Below are 11,568 nucleotides of genomic sequence, written 5' to 3'. Positions count from 1 at the left end.
TAGAGCAGGGGACAAAGGCAGAGTGGGATGGCAGCTCTGGCTGCAGCTCCTGGTTCCCAAATAAGTGAGTACTGGAACACCAGCTGCGTGTGCACCCCTCTGGCCCCTGTCCCTGTGGGAGGCAGGATGAATTCACACCCAGCTCGCCCACAAATCTGGGATCTGACACACAAAATCCTCTCTAATCCGCCACTGTGAGCTCGGCCAGGGTAAATCACTCTGCTGAGGGCAGGAGAAGCTGCACAGAGGTGCAGATGTGACAGAGCCCCAGCACATGCTGTGGCATAAGGATATACAGCAGGGCAGCTCCAGGGCCACTCAGCTGCTTCCACTGACTCTGGACAGGAGCCAAAGCAGCAATCAGGGCACCCTTGAGGAGCTCAGCATCGGCAGGGCTGGCCCAGGGAGGTTCAGGGTAAGAGGATCAACAAGAGCAGAGTGTAGCAGCGTGTGCACAGTCTAAAGATTACACTAGTTTTCTGTGAAAGGAATAACTTTATTCCATTGACCAGGAATCCCAAGACTGTTCATCAAGACTGCCTATTTTTCCAGTGCCAAATGTCTGTGCATTAATTGGACAGTATCTCCCCGAGCGCTCACAGGCAGGCTGTGGCTGCTCCTCACTGAACATTTTGTAAGCTGTATAAAAACATTTTCATCCAAAAAGATTGGCAGTAAAAATTACAACATATAAATGCATCACAATTTACACAAAAACTAGTTTGTTTTTTTCTTTTTTTTTTTTTTTTTTTGTCGAACTCTATTTTCCAAAAAATAATCTTCAGCAGGTTCAAATGACAGCAGCTGGAAACAAAAATAAGTGACCAAGTATCATCTTATTGCAAATGATAACCACTGACTTTGTACAAGCGTGAGCAGAACTGTGAAAAAGTTTGTATTGGTTTCAAGTATACAGTGGTGATGAGCCATCCTGATGCAATTCCCACCAATGCTTCCCTGGGCCTGTGGCTATCGAGGATGTTGTTTCCATAGGAAATAACAGGAACCTGAAGTGACAAGTGGTGCCAACCCATGGGAACATGACCAGCTTTTCCCATCACCGCTGTCTACTGACTCCTTGGGAAGATTCATGGCCCATTACCAAAGCAATTGGGGGTGGGGGAAGGAAGGAAGGAAGGGGGGGATCTGTAAGAAATGATTTGTTCCAAGTTAATTTAAAACGCGTCACATTTAAAACGTCCCAGCACATCATCAGAAACATTTACAAAATGCTAACTCTGCCCCGTGTCTGCGTTTGGAGAAGGAAAGTGAGAGATTCACTACGGTGCCCCCCCTGCCATCCATCCTAGCCCACAATAAGTTACAAAGCTGTACAGCTGACATCACATCCCATGGCTCCTTCCAACAGTGAAATGACTGGTTACTTTCAATATTAGTGCACAACAGTGAAAAGCTGTCTGCTGCTCTGTGGTTTGGCAGCAGCGTGTGAAAAGAAACAAAAAAAGGCACTTTTTGGCTGGTTGTGCCTTTAACTTGGCAAATTTGTCTATTCTGGAGGTACCCAGGCACTCCTTGAGATGTCCCCCGTTTCTGTGCATGTTTGTTTATATAATTTCTTTTTAAAGTAAGGCAGAATCCATAAATAAAGGCAAAAAAGCAGTGCAGAAAATGTGACAAACACAAAATGTACAAAAGATGAAGTTAGTTGGCACAAAAGAAGCTTGAATCCAGAGCCAGAAATCACTGAACTGCACTTGACATAGAAAACAAAACTGTGCTCAAATCATCCCAACTGGTTTCCAGTTATTTGTGAGCAAATTAAAAGAGCTGTGATATTTTAAACGTTGCCTGGTCAAGTGAAAATGCAAACAAAGCCGATTCTTTCTTTCCCCTTGTTAAAATTGCTCTAAAATCTGCACAACAGTGTTCCCAGCTCACTCAAGGAATTATTCATCATATACAACCAATACCAACTTTCTCAGTAATTTCAAAGCATAAGCAAGTGATTGCAGATCCATGACTGAGACTACATTTTATTCAATATGTCTCCAAAGGTTAAAAAAATTTAATGAGTAAAACTGCAACAAAATTCCTTCTTAAAGTGCTTTTTTTCTTTTAAACTACTCATTAACTTTTTCTTTTTTATTGTTCACCAACATCCTTGAATAATAATTGCTGGCATACCTAGAGAACAAAGCTTTTCTTTTACTGCCCTTCTCAGCTGTCTGAAGGGTTTTTGGAAGGGTACTGGGAAAGATGACTCATTCCAGAGCTCCTTTACCAAATCATTCAGTAAGGAATCACTCTTCTTACAGAGCAATCCTGCTGATCTTTCTCATCAAGAGCTTCACAAATTAGCAGGGAGACATATTAAATACAGAAGTCCTTATGTAAACCCTTTCTTTAACTAATATTTTACAATGAAATGTAAGTCATCACACATCTTTACAGAAGTTTGAATATTCCTATTCAATATTATCAGAAAGATTAAAAATTTGCCCTCCATACATAAGGGCAGTCTGTTTTTTTTTTTCCTGTATAAAAACCAAAAGAATTTTTTTTTTTTTTTGCAGCATCACAGAAAAGCAACAGTTTTACATTCACTCATTTAATGTTCACATAAAAATTCAACCACTAGCGTTTGTGTATTTGATAAAATCTTCTTGACAAACTTGGTTTCGGTGTTTTGGACTGTCACAAGCTACTGCAGGTGAAGATGCAGTTTTCTAGAGCATTTGTTGATCTGAAGCCTTTGTGGCTAAAAAAATGCTTTTATCTTGCAGGGAAACAACCTCCTCCAGCATCTCCTCTGGTCCTTGAAGCCACTGCTCCCCCAGACTCCCAATGGCATCAGCAACACGACTCCAGTTCCAGCAGGGACCAGGCATTGAATGTTTGAGCTGGTTCTTGTCGTCACAGGGATCTCCTCTAAGGGTCAACATCATCAAGGTCACTTTTAGGCTCCCCAATCATCATAGGAGACTCCGAGCCCTTTCAAACACACAGGGGACAGGGAGAGAAGGACACAGTCACTTTTGAAAGATGCACAGTTGTTCACAGTATGGTCAGTGATGGTTCTGACCTGAGCCCCAGGGACCAGCTGCCCCACAGAGGGACACACCAGGGGTAAATCTGCCCTGATTTTACCTGCTGCAGGTGCCTCTCTCCATTCTCATTGGCAGGGCTGCTTTCTGACCCATTGCTGCTTCCAGACTGATCCTTCTCATTCAGCAGGGCTGTGGCATAGGCCAGAGTGTCCTGAGTTGCAAACAGTCCAACAGAGTGTCAGGGGTTGTGGTGATCCCTTCATTTCACATTTTGTACAATTTTTATTGTTTTATTATTATTATTATTATTTTAAAACAATAATTGCTGCTGTAGTGAGGCAGCTGAGTCACCACAGGTAATTGTGAGTATTCACTAATATCACTCAAGGGGTAATTTTCTCCAGGAACAACCCTGGGGCTGAGCTTCTAAAGGAAAAACAGCCTGAAGTGCCCTGAAATATCACAGAATCATTAAGGTTGGAAAAGACCTTTTAAGATCTTCAAGTCCAACTCCCAAACCAGCACCACCACCCTGCTCATCACTAAACCGTGGCCTCAAGTGCTGTATCCACATATCTTTTGAACACTTCCAGGGATGGTGACTGAAGTTGCCAAACCCAAAGATGCTTCCAAGAAAAGAAGTAAGCAAGTTTAACATCCTCTGCCAGGACTGACACATACCTGTGCTGAAATAGTGCGCTGGAAGGTTTTTGCAGTGGATGTTTCATTGGACACGTTACTCTGAGGAGCCCAGTAATGCTCAGACATCTGCATAAAAAGCCAAGAAAGCCCCACATTTGCCATTTGATTTTTAATTGTGTAAAGCCTCAACCACTTGTGATGGTGGGTGAACCAAGACTGGAACAAGCTTCCTGAATTCTTGGGCAGCAAGCTGGAGATCTGGGGCACAGACACTTTAAATGCAGCCACAAAGGTCACTGTCCCTCAGCTGCAAGCCAGCAACCAGCTTCTGCTGAGCTCCAAGTTTCCACAGTGCCCTTGGGTATTTATGAAAGATATGTTGGCCAAACTACGTTGAGTTTAGAGGGAAGAACAAACACTACACGTGTGGGAGGAAAAGCTGTACCAGTCGGCAGCTGTGCTTTGTGCAAAGCTGTGATGATTCTGTAAGGAATCCAATCATTTAAACATTCTCCTGCATCAACACACAGGCAGAGGAAAACTGCTTTTTTAAAAAAGCTGAAGCCTCCCAACACGAATACAGTGGCACTGAAAGCTTCCCACATAGCAAAGAATAATCACTGCAACCATTCACACTTGGTTTTATTCACTGTAAATGCATTTATGCCTGAAACACGTGGGGGGCTACTGAAGTTCTGGCATTGCATCAGATTAGCTGCATCCAAGTAGTCCTTGTAAAAAATGAAGAATTTGGTCTTTAGAGCCACCTCAGAGAGCCATGCAGAGGATGGAGATTATCCATCCTTGATTATTGTTGTAAATGAGTGACACTTTCCCTGTTACAGCCAAATTACCTTTTTCTGTAGCCACTGCACAGCCCAACTCCAGTGGTGTGAATTCTCCTTGAAGTAATCTTTTGCAGTAGGGCACCTTGGGAATTGAAATTATATTCATTAGTCAGGAGCAAGGCATTCTGGCCAACACAAAAAAAAATACAAAGACTCCTCTCTCTTTGCACTGCTGCCCTCTGTGTGCATTGTTATCACTGCAAACTGACTTAAACTCTACAGTCCTGTTGATAATTGAATTAGCAAAAGCAGTAATTTTAGTAAAATTTACTCAAAGCAGTCTACGGGTTCACGTATTTCAGAATTATGCTTTATTGGGATATATGCCAAGTTCTAAACAAAGAGAATTTAGGACTCATATTATTTAATAAAATCTGGAACAGCTTCCCTGTGTTTATCTGGTGTTAATGTCAGACTCCTGCTGAGCAGAATGGCCCTTTTCTTTATAAACAGCAATTACCATTTGTTACCTGAGAAATCCCTTCAGGTACCAGCCAGTAAAGACTTCACTTCATACTGGCAAGTGTACTACCAGGACCTTGCACCAGTAACAAAGGCTAAAACTGATCAAAACCAGGAGTAGCAGGTTTTACAATAGTCACAGAGGGACCTAAGGCAGGGATGAGGTTAAACCCTGAAACCTTCATTACTCACTTCTGAGCCAGAGTAACCAGGAACTTGACACACTGGTAGCAACGGCTGCTGTCCACGTGGTTGCTGTGGTGCATCAAGGCTGTGGGGAGAAACACATGGATTAGAAACCACAACCCAGATTGCCATGTAGCAGCCAGTCTGGAAATGAAGGTAAAATTTTAAGTTAGGGAATAGATTTTGTTTCTACAGATGTTAGCATGAGTATTTGTGTTAAACACACTGCTGTAAGTGCTGGTAGTTTTGAGCACTTCCACAACTCTACTGGATTAAAAATAGAACTGCTGCATTTTCACTTTGATCTTTCAAATGCAGTACCTGAATTTTAAACAGCCCTAATGCAGTTATTCTTCCCCTATAATCCATTCTATGTTAGATAATCACTATGGTTACATTTGTCTGAAGGAAAAAAAAAACTGTCTGAAACCCCCATAAATGAACCAGATCACCAGCTTCCACCTGGATCAAAGTTTGCAAAGCCAGAGGAATGTTTAAAGCTTCTCCACTTAAACAAGCATAGCAGAATTCAACAGCCATGAAACCGTTCCATGGGAGACTCGGGAAAAACCCCAGGCCATTCCTACCAGGAACTTTTCTCTACCATGAATTCCCACCTCTTTAACGAAATTCTCCAACTGAGGAGAAGCACAACGATTTCCACAGAGCTGCCCCAATCAGATTTGCTACTCAAAAGTTGCTCTGTCCATAGCAGTCAGCAAAGAACACCGTAGTGAAACCTCCAAAGCTGGCAAAAATTGTTTGGGAACTGCCAATTGCCAGTTTTAATACCGTTAAAGCAGAGCAGATGATAAAAATTATAGCACTGCTGTACTACAAATTATGCACAAACATCCTATTAAGGAGCACCAAAACCTATTATGTGCTGATTTCCCTTTCCTGGATTAGAACCAGTCAATGTGAGGGATGCTGTTCAATGCTGTTGTGAGGAAACTTCAAGGGAAAACTACAAGTTTCACTCCCAAACCTCAGGGCAGTTCTCAAAGCCTTCAACATAAAAATCCAATTGAACACTTGCACTTCTCTGCAGAGAAAAAAAAGGTCATGTCTTGCTCAAGTTACAGCACAGAATTGGTCCAACTGGGACCAATTTATCCAGAAATTAAAATAAGCACTTAGCTATTCTCTTACACTGCTGCATATTTCCTTCTCTGCCATCAGCCACACATGAAACTACTAAACAGGGGAGCACTGATGAGAGAAATGAAGAACAAAGCTAAATACTCCTTCTCCCTAAATCAGAATCCAAAATAACTGAAGGTGAAAGCCACAATCTGAAGCAGCTCCTCACCCAAACAGCCATGAAAGAGCTGCTCAAGCTGCACTAACCCATCAGAGGGGCTCTCTGTGTAACCCCACATTTCATTTACACACCAAAGCTGCTTCTCCTGATGCACATGAAATAAGTTATTCCTTTATGTAAGTTATATCTTATTACTTCTGGGTTTTTCCTGTTGCTTTTGAACGCTTCAGTAACTTCAGTAGAGTTTTGTATCTAATGGAAGGACAACACTTGGCAGGAGCAGCAACAGGTGGGAGCCACCTGTCCCACTGTGGGGCTCTACTGCAGTCAGCAGGGCAAGCATCCTGCTGGGCTGAACCAGTTTCTTTTCATGGTAATTAGGATGCTGACAAAACAAAAAGACTGGCAGCTTCTTGAGAAATGGAGGAGATAAAAATTAATTTTAAGGTTACAGGATTCAAATAGTTCCTCTATTATGGTAATCAAAGGTACTTTTCTCCCCCCTCTATTACACCTAGACTCTGATCTGCCCCTTATTTAAATAAGTTAGCTCTCTTTCCTGGTAAATTCCTTTCTAGTTTGCTGTCACTATAACATTCCAGTGCTTATTTTGGATTTTCTTAGAGCATTTTTGGAGTGATAGGGGCTAAATAAAATATATCAAGTTTTTTTTTTCCCTGAGAAGTAGAACAGTTTAGGAGGATTAGGAACCAGGAGATTGAGTGAACTTCCACCACCATGAGGGTCAGTAGGAGACAGGAGTGTTCCCCCACTGGCTTACTTGCCTATTAATCCATTTTCAGTTTCAAAGGCAAATTTGATACGCTCTACTTGTAATGGGTCTTCAATAACCTGTCAGGAAGGAAAAATATCAACTTAGGTAAGTTGTGTGTGATGCTGTATCTATTCTATGGAATGGTTTTACCCACCCCCACATGCAAAACAAGTTAAGACTGAAGTTTTATGTGTCACTGGATTATGAAGGCAGAAATTTAGGAAGTAGTAAAACTTCAAACTAATATGTGTGGATGTTGAAATTACCAATGCAGTCCCAACTTTTTTCATTACACATCAATACAAAAATCTATCCTGTACAAGTTTTACCCTTCACCTACCAGGATCTCATGGAGTAACTGGAATATGTTTTTCAGTTCATGAGGTGGAGCAGTTTCCAGTTGAGTCTGTGTAAGAAAAAGTTACTTAGGTAGCAAAATAAGCTGGTTAAGCAAATAACTTCAAGACAGCTTTACAGATTTTTGAAAATTTATGAATTTAAACAGTAAAGGCCTAATAAAACCTAAACCCCAACGTCCCCTCCAAATCCAACAAAGCGCGCTGATTGTTCTGGGGTGCTGTTATAACTCACAAGACACAGGATGACCAAAGCCTGGGAGAAACACCTATGGGGCAGGCTTGTCCTGGCTTTGTACCTTGATGAAGTGCAGCACGGTGAAGGAGAAGTGCTCGTTGCAGAAGCAGCAGTACACCACCATCTCGATGAGCACCGACAGCGACCCCGTCAGCTCCCGCAGCGCGTGCATCACCTGTGGGCACAGCACACTCTTCTTCACACACAGCTGCCTCCCAGAAAATAACTCTGGAACACAATGTTTGTCCTCCCCAGGAAGGATGCAGCTCTTTTCCCCAGTGCCTGCATGGCCCAGGAGGCTGAACTCCTGCCCAGCACTTCTTCAGCTCCTGATGCTCACTGCCAAGGGTTGAGCATCATCCATTAAGTCAGATCAGCTCAAGTTAGCACCTGCATTTGACATGGTAAAAAGCTGCACAGGCCCTTGCAAAATGTGCATAAAACCAGGCCCCAAAGCTTAGGGATACACTAGAATATGAAGAGGTTGAAAAACTAAAGGTGCCTTCTTGTTCAGGCCTAAAATAGCCATCGGTGTTGGATATTCAGTGTTTTTCATGAAAGGATTTGTTGAAGGAATACATCAGGTAAGTTTTTAGGTTCAAGCAGAGCAGAATTTAGAACAGATACCTCCATTAAGTAGGGTTTTCCCTCAGACAGGAATAGCAAGGCTTCCACTTCTTCATGGAGTGCCAGAAGTGGCCCTGAAGCGGTGATGCTGAGAGGTGGACGCTGCTTAAAGAGACCAGGAGCTATAACAGCAAATACAAAAACAATCCACTCATAGATTAGTTTGTTCTAGCACACCTTGAAGACACTGCTGCTCATCTGGCACCATGAAATCCCTCATGACACTCATCTCAGCTAGTTTATAGCTCGTGTGCTACCACTCCAAGTAACAAATCTCTTGCACACTGAAGTGACAGCAGACAAAAGAACTGCAGGAAGGTCAAAGCAAAATGTCCACAGACTATCACTACTTTGAGCTTTAGTTTTACTCCCAATCACTCTTGCACATTCATCATATCCAGAATATTTATAATTCTCCTGTTACCTTCTGATTTTTGACTGCTTTCAACCTCAGACAGAAACTGAGTTATTCTTTAAAAAGACAATGTCAAATTCCTCCTTCAGGAAACTAAAGATTTTAACTTATTTTTTTATTTTCTTTATTTGGATGTTTCCGCCTCTCAAAAGAAGTAACTAGGAGAGTGTTTAATTGTTTGTTATTCAGTAGCTTAGTCTAAATACTCCCCTTTAAGTTAGCAAAAGACAGCACAAGTCTAAACAAAATACAGCCTGTGAGTCTGTTCAGCCAACAACACAGCTCAGTTCACTCACATGAGGAAATACCTTTCAGGCACATGGGGAAGGGAAGAAGGTACAAAACTGTTAGTATCAAGATTTCCATCCCCCCCAAAATACTGTTTGCCACTCAATACATTTACAGCAAAATCAGAAGTAATCAAACTTGTATTAATCATTTCTGCCTTAAATTCAAAATCACTGTATTTTCCTCACTGATGTTAAGTTACTCCCAGTCAATGTAACTGAAATGCCAAGGCACCAAAAGACAAAACCACAATTCTTACCAACATTTCTTTGTGAGGAGACATCAGAGTGCAAGACAAGCAGTGCTACAGTGTTGTGAAGATATCCAAACTCACGTGCCTGGGCTGAACTCCACCTGCGGTTCTGCTTGAGTCAAAGACAGATTTAATTACCTTTGGTTTATTTAATCGACTTTGTTAAGCCAAAACAATGTTCTTACAGTCCACCACCATGGTCTAATACTTTGGAGTGCGTAAAAATTTCATTATTATCAAAACCATCATGCTCACTTGTGCCCCACCAGTTATTTCCATGCTAACTACACATAGGTGGGCTCACACTTGCATGAGATTTATAGAATAATTGCAGGATTTGTCTATTCTATCATATGAAAAGAATTTATTCATAATTTAAACATCATAAAAAACGTGGGGATGGCCTGTACCTGATTGCTCTGCCGGTTGGGGCCAAGGAGAAAGTTGACCATGTGCCTCAGGGCAGAGTGTCTGAGGAGAAGACTGCTAGCCCTTATTCCCTGCTGTGGAGACAAAAACAACAAATTACCTTCCTGTGCAGGTGAAGAGAATAAACGTAAAATGCACAGGCTAAAACCTGCATTTTCCACTCTGAAATCCCCAAAATATCCCAACACAGATCAATAAGATAAACTGCTAAGAGTTGTCTCATTCTACACGGCACATGACACAAACCAGAGCAGAGTCAGCAGATGCACAATAAATGTCTTACAAGATAAAAAGAGAGCAAAAAGAATAGAAAACTAGAAATAGCAAATTCAGTCAGTTATTCTGCTCCCCATGGAATAAAAATCCTGAATGCTTGATTTTTTTAATATATATACATATATATATATTTTTTTAAGAACAACCCCATATAACCCTTCAAAACAGATAACCAAAATTCAGATGCTGGAAATGACATCTTCCACTGGTATGCTTTCCTGATTTTATCCTAATCCATTATTCAAAGCCATTTATTTAAAAAATAAAACAAAATAAACCTGATTACTCCTAATAAAAGGTTTGAGTTTCACTGTGCTGCAAACCCTTCTATGAATAATGATCACTAGCTGCTTTATTAATGTCTTTTTAAAGTTAAATAGCCAGGAGAAAACAATGTTTTCTTACCTTCTGTACAAAGTTATTGAATAGCAAAAAGTACTGAGCACAGTTTTTACAGTTTTCAGGTACATCTTTATCCAGTAGAGCAAGTAGCACCTCCAGTAACTGATGTAGAGTTTTTAACTGTGAAAAAAAAAATTGAATGTAAAGAGCTGTCTACTACTTAAAAATCCAAAGTGTTTCAAACACCTCCTGGACAGGACGAGATGAACATTAACCTATTCCAGACATGAAGAGGCAGAATGAGCTCACACAGCTCTGCCTGCAAACAGAGCAAGAGGCAGCAGGGAGAGCCAAGCAAGGGGAAGTCTGGAGAGGAGGTGACACTCACTGACCTTCTCCTGATAAAGCAAGGCACTGTCGAGGGTTTTTTCAAGGATAGTGGCCACAGCAACTCGCACCTCCCTCACGCTGCATTCCAGGAGGAAAGTCCTGGAAGAGAAAAGGTGAAGCTGCAAAGAGAACTGGAATCAACATGTACACACAGCTGCTGTGATTAAATGTGGTGTTTAGTGTTTATTATTTTAACAGTCCAGATACATTTTGTATTGTACTTTTGTGGGTAAACTTTAACTTATATTCCCACACTCCTGCTTGTAGTGTGGCCTATAATATCCCTAATTAATATATTTATTCATTTAAATTTAAAAAAAAGCTCTAAAAGCTCTCATAAGATGTTGTTTTTCAATGTAAATTAAAAGATAACATTTTCTTGACACTGACACACTTCTTTCAGCATGTCAGATCTCCAATAATTTGTTTTCAAAGCACCTATTAGGTGATCCTTAGCTTGGCAAGAAGAAAACCTTTCCAGTTCATCTGTGATCCTTGTCAGGTAAGTATTTAACTCACCTTACCCCCAACACTTTCACCATGTTCTCCTGTCTCACCACTTGTAGAGCTGACCACACAAACCTGAGCACATTCCAAGTCCCTTCACTGAATTCATCACCTGCATCCTCCTCCATGCACACTGCACTATCTAATTTGATTTTCAACATTCTCAGAAAGCTGCACAGAGAAAATACTACAAACAAAACTCCAAGCCATTATCTAAAGTGTCTGTTTAAAGAATGTGCACAGTCAACTCTATGGGAATACA

At 41.3% G+C, this 11,568-nt stretch overlaps 1 protein-coding gene across 7 annotated transcripts in view; it reads right to left on the bottom strand.

Moving 5' to 3' along the window:
• Positions 1-475: 475 nt before the first annotated feature.
• Positions 476-11,568, bottom strand: part of USP24 (ubiquitin specific peptidase 24) — a 62,173-nt gene continuing 51,080 nt past the window's right edge. For 2 of the 7 annotated variants that reach the window (XM_038144154.1, XM_038144158.1), the window contains 13 exons: positions 10,802-10,898; positions 10,473-10,589; positions 9,773-9,865; positions 9,369-9,474; positions 8,407-8,528; positions 7,841-7,954; positions 7,526-7,591; positions 7,196-7,262; positions 5,153-5,231; positions 4,505-4,580; positions 3,690-3,776; positions 3,109-3,219; positions 476-2,952 (listed from right to left, as the gene is read on the bottom strand). In XM_038144154.1, the coding sequence (XP_038000082.1) occupies positions 2,890-2,952; positions 3,109-3,219; positions 3,690-3,776; positions 4,505-4,580; positions 5,153-5,231; positions 7,196-7,262; positions 7,526-7,591; positions 7,841-7,954; positions 8,407-8,528; positions 9,369-9,474; positions 9,773-9,865; positions 10,473-10,589; positions 10,802-10,898 (1,198 nt within the window). In that variant the 3' untranslated portion in view covers positions 476-2,889. The remainder of the gene's footprint in view (positions 2,953-3,108; positions 3,220-3,689; positions 3,777-4,504; positions 4,581-5,152; positions 5,232-7,195; positions 7,263-7,525; positions 7,592-7,840; positions 7,955-8,406; positions 8,529-9,368; positions 9,475-9,772; positions 9,866-10,472; positions 10,590-10,801; positions 10,899-11,568) is intronic. The other 5 variants (XR_005257781.1, XR_005257782.1, XM_038144155.1 and 2 more) reach the window with 5 other exon arrangements.

This window comes from Motacilla alba, chromosome 8 (assembly GCF_015832195.1).
Source record: "Motacilla alba alba isolate MOTALB_02 chromosome 8, Motacilla_alba_V1.0_pri, whole genome shotgun sequence".
Classification (NCBI taxonomy): Eukaryota; Metazoa; Chordata; class Aves; order Passeriformes; family Motacillidae; genus Motacilla; species Motacilla alba.
The sequence above is the reverse complement of the archived record's forward strand: the minus strand, read 5'-3'. Positions and strand labels throughout refer to the sequence as shown.